We start from the raw sequence: 20,347 nt of genomic DNA on the forward strand, positions 1-20,347 counted from the left end.
TAAATTATGAAATGCTTCTACACCCATGAAAAGCCTGGACCCTTCTTAGTTCCATCAGTAGTATTTGTGGGTCATACTACACGTAACCAAGTACTCTACAGCAGATTTTCGTAGGATGTTAACTGAAAAAAGAAATGATTAATGTACCCAAAATTAATTAAATTTGCGGCAATATTATATCGAAATGTACAGAAAATTATCAACGAAAGATATGAAAAATCAAAATTATATTTTACCTGAACGAGTAGTTGTAAATCGAAGTTCTATCATTATTTCCACTAATAGTAAAATTTCTACGTCCTTTCTTATTAGACAGCCAACTCATCTCCTCGATGAACCCTGACTTACACTAAAGGACGAAGGCAGATGAAGAAATAGAGATGAATTCGGCTCTTACAGGCCGTGCGCTTTTTCTCAATAAATGCTTATCGCAATTATTATGGTATACCTGCTGCAATTAGAAAGTAGTTACTAATTTTACATACATATAAGAATAACAGGTATAAATTATTTTACATAGTAATATACGAAGAAAGCTTCAATTGTTTAAAGGCTGTAAAAAATTGTGTCATTTATTCTTCACATCAGTGTGAAATTAAAGCCAAAAGAGGGGCGCTAAAAGTTAAGTAGAAATTGTCTTCTTTCGGTTTTGATTTTACATTGTGTTGTTTCGATTTTTAATAAATATTTATGTAGGTAGTACTTACCAGGATTCGTAGTATAAATATCTTCTTTTTTCTTAGTATTCCAAAGGATTCTTTTCATGTAAACACGACTACAAGTGATACAGTACGATAGGTGAAACATATAATGAATAAAAAATATTAGAAGCAAAACGTTTAATTTAAATATTTACAAAATACTGGTAAATAAATATAATAAAGAAAACTGCAATTACATTTTTTTTAAATTTTCTTCATTATAAACAGTCATTAAATAATTTCACGTTGAGTTGTTAGTTTTTTTTAGTTTACCCCCTGAGGACGAGGGTAATGGTGGGCGGAGCTCCACCGGACACTGGAGGCTGATATGCATGTAGAGGCTATTACCTATAACGAGCAACCTGTTGACCCTGCAATCACCTCTTTTTGCCCTATTCATTTTTTTGAGTTTATTTACGGAGTGTACTTTGGAGGGACATACAACATAATAAGTACATTTGTTTTCTTTTTAATACGCTAAGTAGTCACAATAGTAGAATTTCACACCACTCGCGCACAGTCATTGGAATAAATAAATAAAAGTTTTGAATAAAAAAATATGGCAACAAAATAGTCATTAAAAAACGAACTCCTTTGGTATCATCACAATATACATTTTTTTCCGCGGAAGACGAAATGGGTTTACGCATTACAAAACAGGCAAACTTTTATTCCTTTTTTCTTTTAACTTTAGTCATCCAAATTAAAATTAATTTAAAACGTTTTGTATAAGGTTCTCACAAATAAAAGGGATTATCTAAGTATTTCCTTTCTTTTGCAGATCTATTATCATTTAGAATCGAAAAAATACGTTTTCAAAATCATCATTTTTGTTTTCAAAAAAACCTGTATTTACTTAACAATTTTCATTTTTATTTGCTAATTTTTAAATGTGATCCTTCAAGTATGTATACCAGGATGGCGCAAAGAATTCGGCAATTTATTTAATGTTTTCACATGAAAATGTATTAGTTTATTAAAAAAAAAAACAGCACGTTTAAATGTTTACAGGTCGCTTATGAATTTTAAAAATTGAAAAAACAAACATCAGGTATTTTTATTTCATAAAAACATTTTTACGCATAAAAAATTAATTAGCCTTTTAAAATCATGAATTTTCCTGAAACTTCCTGTAAATTTTTAGTTTTTAATTTTTAATGTCTCGGATCAATCTTCAAATACTAATATTACGTCATATTGTTTTTTTCATTTCCAATCCATATAATATTGAACATTTGCGGGGCTGATTATTTTAACGATAAAAAATTAAAAAAACATCGATTTTAAACTGTTTTTCCAGATTTTAAAATTCATTACCAATCAACTGTTCAATCTTACCGAGTTTCTGACAGCGTTCTTAAATAAAAAAAAAAAATGTATAGATTTTCATGTTAGAGTTTCGATATTTAGTATTTTTGTGCCATCCTTACGTATATTTGCTCCACCTGCATCGTATTATATACTTGAAGCTAAGAAAAAAATGAAAATTGAGTATAAAAAGAATATTTATTGACCACGTTTCTTACTAGATGCTCATTAATCTTGCAAATCTGTATTATTATATATATATATGTAATTTATTGTAAATGGCTCCCTTAGAAGGGAGGAGAATGTAGAAAAATAGAAGTCAGTACTACTTCTTCAATTCCGTATCTTTTCCAGTTATTTTCATTTTGCACCAAAAAGAAGATTTAATAGAATTTAAATGGAAAAATGAAATAGAATTTTGCAAAAAAAAGTTTGGTGGTAAACAAAAATGATTAAAAACCGCCATTTTAAAAACATTATTAAAATATTCGAGTCAAGAAGAAAAAGGAATATTTGTAATTAAATGAAAAAGATAAAATTGTGCTACTTTACTTTTGAGTTTGCTGTATCGAAATGGTTCCCAAATCGTCGTTTACATTAAGCGTTACACCATCCCGTTAGTCACCACTGGGTTCGTGCTTATTTCTTTTCCTCGATTTTTGATTCTTTTTCCTCTTCAAATTCGGCGTCACTATGCAACTACAACCGCTACGAACGCGGATATAATCGAGAGTCCACGTGGGCCCGCCGGGTTCCGCTGAAGGAAACGAGGGAAAAGGACTAGGGCGTTGATGGGAATGTTGGCCTCTGTTTCCGCCTCCCGGATCCTTGACAAGAGCGTACGTGTAACTGTACTTCTGTACGCATCGCGATTGGTTGTGAAGTCTGCGGTCCATAAAACGGCAGGGCTTCCCCTCGATGTCCTTGTGACAGGACAATTCGTAGAAACGTTGACGATTGTTACCGTCACGATACAGCTCCACATACTGGTCGTCCTGGTTCATACCGCCCTCCGGTTCCACCATTTCCTGGACCGAAGGACAACAATCCACGCCAGAACGATTCTTTGTTTCGTGCCTGAAATGAAAAGGATTAACCCTCCTAGCAAAATCTAAGTGAACTCAAGTTTGATTCTCATTTTTATCTAGTCGATGCCAGGCAGCCGCCCGTCAAAATATTATTCATGTAATAAGTAGTGCGTATTCACTGATGAAATTTTACTTCATCATCTAACAATTCCTTATGCAACGTGAAAAATTCCCCTTCGTTTTTTGTGTCCAATGAACTTTGTATTGTACATGGAATCCATTAAATCTTATTTAGTAGTAGTACAAACTTGGTACATTTAATTATTTATTTAGATCTTTAAATTATTTATTTAAAACTTATTGGGTTATTAGATCATTTACTGGCCGTTTAAATAGTTAAATCAGTAACAATCTGGAGAGAGTCGAATTTAAGATCAAGAAGAAGCAAATAATGCAACGCGATGTGGCGGCTTGCCGTTTTCACTCGCCCTGTGATGGTTCCCTGCCATTTTCCACGTTCCCCAATTATAGCATAATAAGGCAGGCTAATATTATTATTATATTTTTAAATGATTTATTAATTATAGTTAAGTAGTTTCTATATAACAGTTTCCCTTTTTTGATTTCCCTACTTTTCTTCTCCATTTCTTTATCTCCCTCTTTAAGTAAAAGAGTTAATAAATGCCTAAATTAGAAAGCGAATAATTTTTAAACATCTTCCAAAATTTGCCAAAAGACTAACGGTCATCTGGTGTATGTAAGTGAATACAACATACAACTGACGGGAGGTAGCCTGCCGACGTCTAAACAGATCGTAAGAATCAGTTTTATAGCTTTAAAAAACTTTATAAGTACTGGGAATTTCAGTCTTCCGTAATATATGTAGATAAATTTTACGGTAACATGTTCAGATAAAATGGAAGGGGTACGTTTCTGAGCAGGATGAAAGTATCCTATTCATTTTTTAAATTAAGCCATCGAGATAGTACTTCAAATTTTACAGAAATGTAGTCCTCAGAATACTCAATCGAATTGCAGACGGGAGACCACAATGGGTGGTGGATAGGGGTGAAGTAGACAAAAATTATTGCATCATCATTCGTCATATGAAAAATTAAGAGTAGTACTTTCGATTATCACATTTCTTGCTTGTTTCATTACTGAAGTCAAAATTAAGTATTTCCATTACAAAAAAATTATATTCAAGATAAATAATCAATTGATTTCTCCATTACTCTAAAACTTTCTTCGAACTAATTATGAGTCCACATAAACCCAAATTCCAAAAGAGAGGTATGAATCGTAAAAATAAAATTGCTAAATGTTAAGTAATTAAGAGAACAATAACATACCTTAGAAGCACTTGGTTATCACGGGGGCTTAAATATTTTCCGGGATCCTTTAGGGACTGGTTGTGGGTATAGAGATATTCTTCAATCCACTGGGGGGCGAGATGAGAACTTCTTTTCGTGCGTGCCAGTAGGGTTTGGTTCAAAGATTCAAAGGAGTACGCCAAAGTCGACACAGCGGCCAAAACGAGTACCTGCCGACAAAAGAGAAAAACCTGATAAGAAAATTAAACACAACCATTTTTATTCAATAATAATATTAGATTAAAACATCATGTAAGAGTTTAATTCGCGTGTAGGGATTCCGTAGCCTATTAAATACGAGGGTGGATTGATAAGTTTCCGGCCTGACCAAGAAAAACAAGGTTTTTAAAAATTTTTTTTTTTTATTTCTCAACATAATCTCCTCCAAGGCTGATACATTTCTCATAGCGGTGTTCCAGTCTATTAATGCCATCTCTATAGACTGATTCGTCAAGCTCCTCAAAATAACCATTTACAGCTTCGATTACTTCTTCATTGTCCGCAAATCTCTTACCGCCAAGCCATTTTTTGAGATTAGGGAACAGAAAATAGTCACTCGGGGCTAGGTCTGGAGAGTAAGGAGGGTGCGGCATCAATTCAAACTTTAGATCGTTGATTTTAGCCGTCGCAACGATTGACGTGTGCGCTGGTGCGTTATCGTGATGAAACAAGATTTTTTTCTTCGCCAGATGAGGTCGTTTAATTTTCACCTCGTGGCTCAAACGTTGCAATAAGTCTGCGTAGTATTGACCAGTGATAGTATTACCCTTTGCAAGGTAATCAATGTATATAATACCTCTTGCATCCCAAAAAACAGTAGCCATAACCTTGTTCGCCGAAAAAATTGTTTTTGCCTTCTTTGGAGTTGGTTCCCCTGGTCCAATCCACTGTTTAGACTGTTCTTTGGTTTCAGGAGTGTAGTGGTGGACCCACGTTTCGTCAACGGTTACGAATCGACGCAAAAATTCGCTTGGATTACGCTTATACAATGACAAATTTGCGGTAGAAATGTTTTTTCGAATCAATTTTTGGTCGACTGTTAGCAAACGCGGCACCCATCTTGCACAGAGCTTTTCCATATGCAAATGTTGGTGCAAAATATGTTGCACACGTTCATATGACATCTTACAGGTCTCAGCTATCTCACGCACTTTCAATCTGCGGTCTCCCAGCACTATTTGATGAATTTTTTCGATCATATCTGGAGTTGTGACCTCAACGGGGCGTCCTGAGCGAGGCCCATCAGAGGTGCTCACACGACCCTTTTTAAACTCGGAAACCCACTGCTTAACGGTTGAATATGACGGGGAGGATGTCCCCAGTGTTGAGTCCATCTCTTTTTTAATTTCCTTCGGCGTTAACCCCTTCAAATAAAAGTATTTGATGACAGCACGATTTTCCTGCTTTTCCATTTTTACGAAAACCACAGAGGCGTCTTGTTCAGCGTGCTGTCAAACCTACACTAGCAAGGAGATCGGGCTGAAACTATAGCTACAAGCTATCCAAGGATGGTACTATAGAATGTCACCTCAAGGTAGGCCTAGTGGCGTCATCTCTTGGTTAGGCCGGAAACTTATCAATCCACCCTCGTACATCATCACTATTCACTATCACTATCACTATATAGTATAAAACAAAGTCGCTTTCCCGTTGTCTGTCCCTATGTATGCTTAGATCTTCAAAACTACGCAACGGATTTTAATGCCGTTTCTTTTAATCGATAGAGTGATTCAAGAGGAAGGTTTATATGTATAATACATGCATAAAATAGTAGAGAAACACTGATAATTTTAGAGGTTTCTAATGTGATGTCGTAAATACACACATTTTTTTGCGCTTACATTGCAAACGCTGGCTGAACCCTACGAGATAGATCAAAATAATGTGCCACAGTATTGTACATCTTAAAAAGGTCTACAAAAAGTCCGCGATGGTATATGTCTATCTCTTAGAGATAATCCACAAAAAACATTTTTTATCCTTTACTTTTTATGAGAAATAATGGCTTATTTACGAAGTGATGTCAAGCAATACAGCATTAATCCTTATCCAATTAAGTACGTTTAAATACATTGTGCATTTAATATAGATCAATATGGCTCTTTACAGCATGTAATTTAAATGAATATTTTCGAAGATATTACAGACTTAAAATGCAGGGGCATGCGGTTGCGGCGGTACCGGCCGGGGGGGCCGTTTTATATTATCTAATGACAAAAAAGTGAACTGTAAAAATATAAAGACATTCACTAGTAGATTAAGTATTAGCATTGCACCCTTGCGAAGCTGGGGCGGGTCGCTAGTTAAGTATAAAAGTTATTAAACGTATAATTTCTTTAATCCATTGAATTAAAGATAATTTTGCACGGCATTTTTACTTTAAATCGCAAATAAATTGTTAAGTTCGTAAAATGAATTTCTAAAAATCTACGTGTAAACGACATTAGGAGTTTCCCATACTATTATTCAAAAGCGGAAAGCATTACATTCCCTGATTTCTCCTTGGTAGGGAGGATTTTACGTATCTTATTTAATTTCAATCTTTGCATTTCCCTAAAAGATCTCACATTCTATTTTCGGGTAGTAATCCAGTCTAGAAGAGTGTAATAGGCATTTAAAAATGCCAAAGGGGGAGCAAGCTTTCCTTACCATTGGTCTAATTTTCGACTCCTTTTCAACCTTAAAGTGATGACTATTGCTTGTTGTACTTGGGAAATATACCGGGCCCATAGGCATACGCATTAACTGTAAAAGTGCTCTAGAGGACCTCAACAAAGTTGAAAATATTAGAGGTTTGCCCCCTAGCTCTCAGCGGACTATCGACTCAAAAAAAGGTGGTCTTGCTCTGGGTCCTGAACCATAGTAGCATAAATGGAAAGAAGCTAGCAGACCACCTTGCTAAAGCAGGTGGCCAAATCAAATGTAGGTATCAGCCTGGCCAAGCAAGAAATTGCAAGATGGTCCTCTTCAGAACCCTACAGGGATTGAGAAACACAACAAAGATGTAGGCAAGCAAAGGCATTTATCTCCTCTACAAACTGGATGGGAGTGGGGAAAAAAAAATTCTCTGTCTCAACCGGAGAAAAACTAAGACTCTAGTGGAAATCGTTACAGGCTATGGAAAACTGCACTACCACAAAAACAAACTAGGAATAACCGCCAGTTCTTCCTGTCGCTTTTGAGAGGAGGAAGTGGAAAGTTTAAGTGCGTATCATACCATCTTAGCTCTCATTTTTCTTATTGACTTTCATTACACCCTCAGTTCTTCTACTCTTCCACATATCTTCTCATTTCTAACCTTTTATCTCCAGCGTATTTTCGTCTTCTGCCCACAACTCCTAATCTTGTTGAAATTGAGATAAAGCGGAATATAAAGTATTTGTTTTCTATTTCTGCAGCATTTGTCATGCTATATTAAGTCGTATTAGACGTGATTGAAATTTTACTTTTCAATAATACTTTAAACATCACAATTTTCCCCTTTCAATTTCTTTCACGTTTCAATACTACTTTTGCAGAGGTATGGACACGATTTCAGGTCAACACGCACTATGAGGAATACAACACGAAGAAAAGCGCGGAGAAAAAATTAAATTATTGATTCAAACGGAGTTGTGCTAATTTAATTTTTGCTAATTATCACTTGTAAAGGCTTATTATACTACAATTTCATATTTTTGAATTGAATCCACTACTATTGATGAACATACTAAATTAAAAAATTAAATTTCCACAAATTTATTATTGACTGAAAAGATACTCAGATATATGTATACCTATGTATCGAATATGAATTTTTTTTACTTTTTCAAAAAGTTGTGACTGTGTAATGACAGATTTACAAGGTCACAACACTCGTCCTTTGTCGTAGGATATTAGCCTCTCTTTTGTATTCCTGAATTTTGAATTAATATTTCAGTAAGTAATCAGTTTTTTAAACTTAAATATTAAAAAGCATGTGAGTGGACATAGTTTATGTTAATTATTAATTCCGTTGTAGCATTTATGTAGGTGAATATAGGCTAGTTTTAATATATAAATTTGTTAAAACGTTGGCGCCTAGAAAATAAAACCATGCGTTAGGTACATTAGGTTAAAAACACGATTTCACGCATTTGTCAAACGGTAAGAAGTTAACGAGGTAAAACGAATTAATAGCACGCAGTTAGTTATACATCTGTAGTGGAAGCGTCGAAAGGATCTTTTGACATCAAATATAGCATCCGCTACTTCCTCAAACTGAATAATTTATTCGAATGTGTTAACATTGATGAAGATCCAGACCAGGGAGCAGTTACAAATGACTAGACATTAGTTGAGATCAAGGAGAGATTTTAACATCTTGTATCAATACTTCAACATCGGTCTATTTTAAAACGAACGTGGATACAAATTAAGACCTCTGCTAATTAATCGCTTTTTTACATGAATGATATTACATGGGTCGTGTGTACTCTATCTTAATTCTCTTCCTTTTAGCTAATTAAACTTTAGTTACAATGTTCATTTAAATAACGGATTCCTACATTCCCATTTCGTTCTAGGATTTAATCTAATAAATAAAGGAGTTATCATGAATTTTATTCGGTCATGGGCGTATCACAAGGGAGAACGAATGGTAATTGTTATGCCTTCTATCAGATTAGCGTTGTCAACCGTACCATAATATATATCTATTTTAATAATAACAATAATTTTGTTTTTTACGTGCCATTACGACTTTTGCAATTTACTCTTTATACACTATGTCTGATAAGTATTCCAAAACATAAAAACAGTTAACAGCTTTGTAGCCGTGTTATTTTATCGCCTTTCGTTCGCGCAACTGAAGAAACACAGATACCTATTCGTTACCTTCGCAACAACTGATATGTAAACAAGTCAATTGTACGTAATGATTAGTAATAATCTAGCGTCCGATTGACAAAATACAACAATAAGTTGAATGTGAAAATATCAAACAAAAACCACTGTATTTACATGCAGAATACGCGGACATGGTGGTCATATATCGACGGAATGCATGCATTGGAGGCATTACACGAATCCGCGTCATCGTCATCATTGCCGGAGCAGTTGGGGCTTTCGGTAAGTTAATTACCCTCATGTTTATGTATATCACTGATTTTATTCTTTCAATTTTTTTTAAATACATTTTTCTTAAACCAATTACACGCTACTTTCTGTATACTTTGCTTCTCTATTCTATACCACCTCATCTCGTTCCTGTCCTTACATTCTATCCACACCTGCCCTCTTCCTCATCCACATCTCTACAACTAGCTCATACTCACCGATTCTACCTCTCAATTTACATTCCCTAAATCCTCTGTTAGCCCTTTATATATTACCGTGTATGTTTCGAGTGCGGCGTTGTACGGGTGCGAAACATGGACGGTGGGTGCGGCGGAAAAGAAAAGGTTAGAAGGGTTTGAAATGTGGTGTTATAGGCGGATGATGAAGATATCGTGGGTAGAAAGGGTTAGAAATGAAGAGGTATTGGAAAGAATAGGAGAATAGAGGACTCTATGGAAGTCAATAAAAAATAGGCGAGACAGGTTGGTAGGACACCTTCTCAAGCATGAAGGTCTAGTCAGTGACATACTAGAGGTAGAAACAGGAGTTAGGAGGGGTAGAGGTAGACCTAGATTAGATTACTGTTCGCAAATAGTTAAGGATTTAAGGATGTGGGATGTTCTAGTTTTATGGAAATGCGAAGCTTAGCTCAGGATAGGAAAGAGTGGAGGTACGTGTCCAACCAGTCTTAGGACTGACGACCTTATGATGATGATAGGGTTGTTAGGACACCTTTTCAGGCATGAAGGTCTAGCTAGAGACATTTAGAGGCAGAAACATGAGTTAAGTGGAGCAGAGGTAGATTTAGATTAGATTACTGTTTGGAAATAGTTGAGGATGTGGGATGTTCTAATTTTAGAGAAATGCGAAGACTAGCTCAGGATAGGAAAGAGTGGAGGTGTGTGTCCAACCAGTCTGAGGACTGATGACCTTATGATGATGATATTACCGCGCCTTATTCTGGCTCAAATCTTCTTATATTCTTTATTTTTTTTAACGCTATTTAAATGCTCTGCCCTGTTTGATCCCGGTATTAAGTCCCTTTACATATAAACTGCTATACGTGGAACATGTAATCACTCCCTGTCTAGCTCCCTCATTCTCCACCAGTTCAATTTGTCTCTGATTATGCTCACAATTTCTCCTTCCCGTAATCCCTCCCACTTCTTTTGTCCCCATTTTGACGCTTTATTGTTTAATATTGCTCTTATTTCTTGCAAGACTGTTTTTATTTGGGTTACATACATTTACGTTATTTGGACCAATATTACTGAAACAAAGCCCGCATTTGTGATGTTCTATGACATTCTTGCAACAATTTAACAGCGTGTACAATGCCACTTTCCCCAGGCATAGGCATTTAGTTTACTTTATGGGAATACCAGAGGAGTGTATAACACCTCCAGGCTCACCGTATAAAGTGTTCGACATGATGTTAAAATTTTCTCTTAGGCGCAGTATACATCGGATCATAACATGCATGCATCTTGTTTGTCTCTCGTTGAAGATTATATCGTTTTCTTGCTTGTTTTGAAAAACATACAAGTATGTATAACGAACGAGGATGGACGTCGTCTGAATTGCTCGCATTACTCCGTTTAATCTACGCTTATTTTACACTTAAAACTGGTTTACGGTAAGTAATGAATAAAAGTGCGATCGTTTTTCCATACACTTACTTCACTTCACTTCATTAGAGATGCCAAGCATGTCCGATGGAAATTTGTGAGGGATAAGCTTCGTTAACTTTATAACTCGGTTTTTAGAAGAGAGAATAACGCGCCTTATTAATCATTTTGTCTAAACACGTCGTAAATGAGTAGATGGCAAAGATAAACGCGAAAAAAACGACATTAGCCGATCCGTCTGCCGATCCAACGTGAGATAAAATCGATTTCCGCATAAAATCGATTTTGTTTTGTTCAGATTAATGTACACGCTTAATTAATTTTATTCATTAGATCTAACGTATGATTTAGAGTTTTGTTTTTCTATATATTAGAAAACGGATTAGGATTGAAAATAAGAATCGAAATAAATTAAAAGCGATATAAATTAATTAATAAATTAAATAAATACAGTAACTATAAGATGTGAAAATTACTTTTCGACTCACGAAAACTACAGTTGATACAATATTATTTGATTAAATCATGACTCTTTGTGGCAGCCACAGAAAGACCATACAGCAAATTCTCTTGATCATATATAATTAAACTATTAAACTAACACACAAAATACTTGTATTTTAAATGTACTAAATTGATAAACCAGTATCGTTACTTAAATGACTGATAGCTACAAAATTTTCTTTTAATTTTACAGATAATTACAATAAAAAAAAAGAAACAGTACGTAATATTTTCATAACCCCAGCTATTGTTTTCTTTGAATAATAACTCTTAAATTTTCTATAAAAAGACAGAGAAAAACCAAAAAAAGAAAAGCACTGTCAACATAATCAAACTCTACATAAACCCTAAAACTTCTATCTTAAAAGTCACTAAATTGCCCTTAATATTTATCATAGTGCTGTCTAAATTTATTTTAACCTGTTTCGTTTGAACTGTTGATAAGTAATTAAGTGTACATATGCAAAAGTTTATTATTCAATCTCCTCATTGGTTGAAATCCATTACACACTGTCCACATGACTAAAGACGCAGGGATGCTTTTAGTAAAATCATCAGTACTTTATCAAGAGTCATGGAAGTTATGAAAACATGGACAACAAAACTTTTGCTTGTGTAATTTTCACGAATTAACAAAAATAAAATCGGAAATAAATAAAATTATAAAAAAAATCCTAACAGATGTATTTACTTTTACGTCTCCAATTGCTGCAGAGTGTCGTAATCGTGTCCATTTTTAATTTATTATTTAAAATATACAATAAAATTAAGTGGGAATTACTCAGTTTAATGAGAAAGCGCTTTTTTAATTCGATACCTTTGGGGGCGGCGACCAGGGCAACCGCACTTGCAGGGGCCTCACGCACTCGCGCAACAATCCACAAGCAGAAAAATATTAAGTACTAATAATACTAATGTTTATTTGAAATTATTCGTCTTAAAACAAGCCTCAAGCATCATTTTTAAATCCTTTTAAACTTTAAAACCTTTGTGTTAATTTCCAATAAGCAATTTGAAAATTATAATTTTATTTATTAACAGATTTGCGTTTCTCATCAAGTATCATCATTAAAACTAATTCCACAGAGTCGAGGGCGTCGCAAAGAACTACCTGCCCGGAGCTTCACAATAGCTAAGGCCGCCCCTGCGTACAATTACCTATGTGTATGAATGTAGATTTTGGTGAAATATATACACTAAGCTTTGGTGTTTCAATATGTCGATTTATAAAACGCGTTCAGTGTTTATGGTGGGTTAGTTTTTTTTTTTTAACGGTTATACCTCTGCCCATTGGAATCGTATTCGTAAGGGCACAGGTGTTAACATAAACTTTATAGGCGAGGACCACCATGCAACCCTGTTTGCTAATTATAAAAATGGTAACAGCATTTGCAGCACAATAACAAGCTCAGTTACATGGGCACGTTGAATGGGCGAGAATTGGAATTGAGACCACAGCGGCGTAGTCGAAATTTATTAACAAAAGATAGAGTTTATTATTGGAGAAAGTATTTGAAAATTTTCCTTTCTTTATAACTAACTTTCCGTCAAAATTTGTGGGAGAAAGAATCCCAAAATTTTTTATTCTTTATAACTAAATTTCCGTCAAAAGTTATGAGAGAAAGTATCTGAAAATTTTCCATTCTTTATAATTAACTTTCCGTCAAAATTTATGAGAGAAAGTATTTCAAAATTTTTTATTCTCCATAAGTAATTTTCCGTCAAAAGTTATGAAAGTATCTGAAAATTTTTTATTCTTTGAAACTACCATTACGTCAACAGTTATGACAAAGAGTATCTGAAAATTGTCTATTCTTTATAACTAACTTTCCGTCAAGAGTTATGGGAGGAAGCATCTGAAAATTTTCCATTCTTTATAAGCAACTTTCCGTCAAAAGTTATAGGAGAATGTATCTGAAAATTTTTTATATATATTTTAAAACTGTCTTCCATGTTAGGTTTCGGATTAAGAAAGATAAAATTCTAGATGAGATTCTTCAAGGGTCATTGACTAGAAATAATGATTGAGAGCATGTTATTGAAGTACCTACCTATATTTTTGGCTAAAAAAATGAAAAATCTTGTGCTCCAATGTACTAATATTGTAGTCCTCTAACGTGCCGCTTCGCAAAATTCATTACAAATGAAAGAAATGATGCATTATTATCCATAATTAATTTAATTCCGCTATTTTCGAACTAAATTCGTACGAGATTTGGGAAATTACCTAAAAAAAAACATCTACCATTCCCTATCATTTTGGGGTTGTGGAGGGTATAAAGGAAAGTAATTCTATGTATTCAGCCGAAGAAATAGCAACAAGTGCGTTAATGTTCCTCAAAGTGACCTTGTCATCATATGCATATCAGTCAAAAAAAAAATTCATTATCATCATAAGGTCGTCAGTCCTAACACTGGTTGGACACGCACCTCCACTCTTTTCTATCATGACGATCCTAAATCGATCTTCGCAATTCCCTAAAACTAGAACATTCCGCATCCTTAACTATTTGTGAACAGTAATCTAATGTAGGTCTAACTCTTAAATCCTGTTTTTGCTCCTTATATAAAAATTACTAAAAATAAATAAATGTAACATCTCTCACAACTCCAAGCTGATAGGGAATTGAGAATATTTTTTAGATAATTACGATAAAGTCACCTAACCTAACCCAAAACGGCCTATTAAAAAAAAATATTTGTGTATCATCTTTTTTTTGTAAAATATTGTGAGGCAGCGCAACTATTTTTTTATTTTTCAAAAATAACCCACCGAACATAATTAATTTTGGGTTGTACACAATTAGTCGTTTCGAAAATTTTCGAATATGAATTTTTTCCGTTTATTAATTGATAATATCCTTCCAAGTCCGTCACTGGATAAAGACAATAAGTAACTATGCCGTAATACTGTCTGGACGCGCGCGTGTGTACATGCCACATGCGTGTGCTTACTGTTTCGCGACTACTGTTTGTTTTCTTCTTCAGCACGGCTGATATTAAGTTCTTCGCAGCGAAAAACAAAAGGCGCACGGCTCTATTATTAAACCACCAGCGAATGCCACATACATATTATACGTCTTGTACGTTTTGCTCTTGTTGAATAGACCAAACAACAACGGCCAAAATTTGCTTACCGTGATGGACGACAGCGTGCATTAACTGGGTCCCTTGGGCAATTCCGCGGTATTTATTATATCTAAGCAGTGCCAATTACATTTCATTAAATCGATAAAATCGAAGGAAACGTTCGCAAATTTGGGTCTTGAGTATTTATACAATCGAACTTCTGTAACTTCTTCTATTAGCTCTAAATCTGTTCTAACTCGAGTATTTTTCTTTGTAGCCATCTCTTTCACTGCCTGTAAATTGTTTGTTGCTTTCACTTACTTATGAATTAATTAATTTAATTTTTTTCTTAATTATACGCGTCATTTCAGTGATCAAGAAAACCTTCATACATTTTTTTTTTTTAATTCTAGATAGCTCAATTTTCTGATAAATACGTAACCCTGTGCCCATTATTATTATTATTATTATTAAAGACAATGATCGCTGGGTGCAATTGATGTTCAGTGTAAATGTGGATGTCACCGCGCACACTTGATGCACTCGTACGAAGTATCGAATCCTTTGGATTCGTGTACTTTGGCGCAATAAATTGTTTTTTGTCAGAGACTTCAAACAACGTCTCCGTCGTCGGAACGACGTACTTACACCGACGTGCACTAAACTGACTCTTATTAGAATCTTACAAATAAAAATTTCCACTTTGCAATGTTAACAACAAAACATGAAAATGCTTTATTTACAACACAAATAAATATCATCTAAAGATGACTTTACGATCTATTTTAACTTCAAATTCCATTTCACACTTTTGCCTTTTGGAATACAAATACACCAAGTCTCTTATCGGTAAATACCGTCTACCTTCCATTCCATATACAATCAAATGAAACTTATTGTTGACGTAAAGTGGTTGATGGTGGTATCATAGAAGCCCAAGGATAGTTTGAACGAAAGAGTTCCATATGAGTTCATTTTAAGTACTAAATCTGTAAAATCCAGTCCAAATACAGTCAAAAAATACCTAAAGGGTCTAGCCAATACAATGGTGATGATTTCTTATTTTGCAGAATTTGACTGACCAATGCTGCACTTCTTGTTATAATCGCTTTCATCAACTGTTTTACCATTTATAGTAATTATTAGATTGTTTTAACGGTTTTAACGGTCTAGGCAAAAGTTTATCAACAAAAAGTTACAAGGTTGTTTGATATTTTAGTAAGTTTGAGAAGTTGGTGAGGGTAGTATTTAGTGGAAAACCCAACAGAATCAACCATAAAATTAGCTACAAGATCATACGTGTTTTCATGTGTAATAAATGAATAAATACATTTACCAATATTTCTTTCTTTAAATATGTTGTGAATCCAAAGACGTATTTTCCGTTTTTTTTTTGCAAATGGTCTTGTTTATCCCTAATAATAGCGGAAATCATTAAATTTTCTCCAAACCATCAATTAATTTCGCATTACATTGTGGTTCTGTAGCCTACTTATGTAACGGAAAGGAATTGTTACATTCAAGTTACATTCCTATCAAATTGTACGGAACGTTCACGGAATGGAAACGGAATGTAAAGTGTGAATCGACCTTTATTCGTTCGTACATGAGCGCATCAGAAGTATTTTATTTTGTTAAAAGTGATTTGACTACACCACTTTTTCTATCCTAACTTACATGACTCTCTTTATGGTTAAGTAGAATATTGTCATTAAATAAAATCCTTTTATTTTAAACTATTGTTATTTTATTTTACTCGATAGAATCATCGTTATTTTGTCTTTAAAATGTCTTATCATATGTAGGATTTAATCAATCAATAAACAGATGAATATCTTCTCCTTCTTCTTCTAACTTTCCTACATTTTATTTTTAGTTTTTAATTGAATTATGAAGTTACAAACTCAGATAAGATATTAAAGATAATCTTACATACATATAAAAGCACAGATCGTCCATAAAAAGCTACCATTTTCTAATTTGAGGATGACTATATAACTCGTAACTTACATAATATGATTGTATCGCTTAGAAATGACAAACTGATTAATGTTTGTGAGGGTCAAACTACAACTTCTTCATTTTTATTGTGTGTATTCCGTTGTCGTACTTACAGCCGCTAGATGAAATGCAGTAAAATGTAAAAGATTACGAAAGCATGATACACAGAAGTTAATAAATATTGTAGTAGAAAGATATCACGTTTCAGATGATCAAACACTCAAAAGAAAAATAGCCACCAAAGGAGCACCGCATTTACCTACTGTACTGTCTTTATGTAAGCAATGAAATAAATTTAAGGAATATTAGCAGCTTTTTTGAAAATTGATACAACATTAAATGCAATTTAAACAATAAAAAATTGTTAATTTGGAAATTTGTCGTGATTTATTTAAAATACTTGCATCTAAAATGCAAATACAAAATAAAAAATAGCAATTTCAATCTTGCATTTAAATATCTTTTTGAGAAAAATATTTAAATTTAAATATAAAAAATGGATAATCTTAAATATTGGATCGATATTATTTTCCGGGTTCAATGTCATGGTCCATGGAACTTTGAAGTTCCAAATCGATATCAGCACACCTGCCGAATCACCACTTATCGTACCTTTAGCAAGGAACTACGAAATTCTATGAATTACGAACAGCTTTAAAACAATATGGAATTGATATACTCTAGCTCTACTCAAACTGAAAACTATAAGATATTGTGGTGTGTTAATAAATGCATATAATCCAAATTCTTAGAAAACTATTCGAAAAACTTCACTTATTAGATGAAACCAAAGCTAAAGAAACTATGGATTCCATTTCTTTTTCTGATTGCAATGTGTTAAAGATCAGAAACAAAATAGGGTTGTAAATATTTTGATATAAAATTATTTGCAACCTTATTTTGGCTCTGATCTTTCACGGTAAACAAACTATTTTGGCATCAGTGTCATTTTTTCTATTGAAACGGGTGACAAAGGCAAATAAGGAAGCATACAGAAGAATTATTTGTTTCTGAACTGAAGAAACTATAACATAAAGATAGAAAAACTATATCTCCATCACTTCAAACAGAAAAATATGAATCATACTTAATCTTCGCAGCTGGTGATATAGTGCAAACACCACTATCAACCTAGAAAAACTCCCATATTTAAAAAATGAGCAACTGCTGCCTGCAAGGTTTTCTTAAATAATATTCTATACTTAACCAAATGTAGAAAATTAAATAGGTGTACTAAAAACCGGTTAATTCTTAAAATTTTTGAGCTGAGGGTAGGGCAATCTATATTCAACATGTTCGACCATCGCCCTGTACATAAATTGACCCCGATGAATAATAACTGTAACAATAGCGATTAACGGATTACCAAGTTAATAAAAAACGAATGATTATTGTTGCGAGTAATGTAGTTGTCATAATAATCGGTTACAATATCTCTGTATCTTTAAAAAGCCGAACGCACCCAGTTCTTACCTAGAAGCTTTCGCATGTCTCAAGTGCGCGAAGGTCCTGTAATTATTTTTTCGCCGTCTAATTAAAAGATCGTAATTCAAAGTAAGATCTCTATTATACGCTTCGAGTCGCAAATCTCCGCTAGTAATAATAAGAGACAGAAAGACACATGGAACGAATGATTTATATTGTGTTTGCGGGCGCGGTTGAATTGAGTCTTATCGTTAGTCTTTTAGGACGTCCGCGAAACGGCAGATGGTGACTTAGATAGCGTTCGTCTTAATTATTGCACACGATACGGTCGCGTCTGTAGACCGTCCGTCGCGTCGTGGGATTCACACGTTAATTTCACCGACAGCCGTTACATCCAACGCCCTCTTTTCTCATTTTTTTCCGACAGTAACAAAAAACAACAATTGCACCGCACGCCGACTTCGACTAGAGACAGCGATAGGGAACGTACGACCTCCGTTTCATAATCTTTTTATACTGTTAAATATAAATATTTTTGAAAATAGAATTTACAAAGAAACTATAGCCTAAAATTATGTTAAATTATCAAAAAATATAATGTTAATGATTTGTTTCACTCAAAATTCTCCCTCTCTTTTAATGACTGCTTTTTTTTGCAAGAAGGCTGTCATAAAGTCATGTATCGTGATGTGCAGGTCCATCGAGGACTCTTCCGACCATATGGTCCTTCGAGCCGGATGCAGCATAAAATCCGGAAAATACTGTGGAGACGTTTAACTGTGACAGTAATCGGGAAGTCGGTACTTCAGAAGGTTTTAGTTGACGTAAGTTACTTCAAATTCTTAGTGAATAAAGGCAAGTGTTTATGCGAAGAAAATAAATTAAAAAAGTGAAGTAAGTTTACGCAAAAAGTACCGACATCATACCTACTGGATACTGGATAACACAATTTAAAGATTGAACCTATCACGAACCATCCAACCTGTCAGGAATCATCAATCTTCATATAATTAAGACACAATTCACATAATTCAAAGACTGTTTACAGGTTTTCCAAAAGAGGTTAAGGTAGTTTCAAACAAACGAGTTCGAAGTACATAATACATATTGTAAATAAAAGTGTACAGTAGATGTAAGTGCAATACAAAATTCAAAAGCAAATTAAACGTCTTAATATCAATAACAAATAGAACTGCTAATTAGTTTTGGTGGCGTCGCTTTATTCTGCACTACTAATAGTTAGCAGCAGTACGAGGGTGGATTGATAAGTTTCCGGCCTGACCAAGAAAAACAAGGTTTTTAAAAATTTTTTTTTTTTATTTCTCAACATAATCTCCTCCAAGGCTGATACATTTCTCATAGCGGTGTTCCAGTCTATTAATGCCATCTCTATAGACTGATTCGTCAAGCTCCTCAAAATAACCATTTACAGCTTCGATTACTTCTTCATTGTCCGCAAATCTCTTACCGCCAAGCCATTTTTTGAGATTAGGGAACAGAAAATAGTCACTCGGGGCTAGGTCTGGAGAGTAAGGAGGGTGCGGCATCAATTCAAACTTTAGATCGTTGATTTTAGCCGTCGCAACGATTGACGTGTGCGCTGGTGCGTTATCGTGATGAAACAAGATTTTTTTCTTCGCCAGATGAGGTCGTTTAATTTTCACCTCGTGGCTCAAACGTTGCAATAAGTCTGCGTAGTATTGACCAGTGATAGTATTACCCTTTGCAAGGTAATCAATGTATATAATACCTCTTGCATCCCAAAAAACAGTAGCCATAACCTTGTTCGCCGAAAAAATTGTTTTTGCCTTCTTTGGAGTTGGTTCCCCTGGTCCAATCCACTGTTTAGACTGTTCTTTGGTTTCAGGAGTGTAGTGGTGGACCCACGTTTCGTCAACGGTTACGAATCGACGCAAAAATTCGCTTGGATTACGCTTATACAATGACAAATTTGCGGTAGAAATGTTTTTTCGAATCAATTTTTGGTCGACTGTTAGCAAACGCGGCACCCATCTTGCACAGAGCTTTTCCATATGCAAATGTTGGTGCAAAATATGTTGCACACGTTCATATGACATCTTACAGGTCTCAGCTATCTCACGCACTTTCAATCTGCGGTCTCCCAGCACTATTTGATGAATTTTTTCGATCATATCTGGAGTTGTGACCTCAACGGGGCGTCCTGAGCGAGGCCCATCAGAGGTGCTCACACGACCCTTTTTAAACTCGGAAAC

General features: G+C 34.5%; 1 protein-coding gene across 6 annotated transcripts in view; it reads right to left on the bottom strand.

Moving 5' to 3' along the window:
* Positions 1 to 874: 874 nt before the first annotated feature.
* Positions 875 to 20,347, bottom strand: part of LOC108732850 — a 240,063-nt gene continuing 220,590 nt past the window's right edge. For all 6 annotated transcript variants that reach the window (XM_018463836.2, XM_018463838.2, XM_018463837.2 and 3 more), the window contains 2 exons: positions 4,390 to 4,580; positions 875 to 3,086 (listed from right to left, as the gene is read on the bottom strand). In XM_018463836.2, the coding sequence (XP_018319338.1) occupies positions 2,627 to 3,086; positions 4,390 to 4,580 (651 nt within the window). In that variant the 3' untranslated portion in view covers positions 875 to 2,626. The remainder of the gene's footprint in view (positions 3,087 to 4,389; positions 4,581 to 20,347) is intronic.

Source organism: Agrilus planipennis, unplaced genomic scaffold (assembly GCF_000699045.2).
Source record: "Agrilus planipennis isolate EAB-ADULT unplaced genomic scaffold, Apla_2.0 scaffold68, whole genome shotgun sequence".
NCBI lineage: Eukaryota > Metazoa > Arthropoda > Insecta > Coleoptera > Buprestidae > Agrilus > Agrilus planipennis.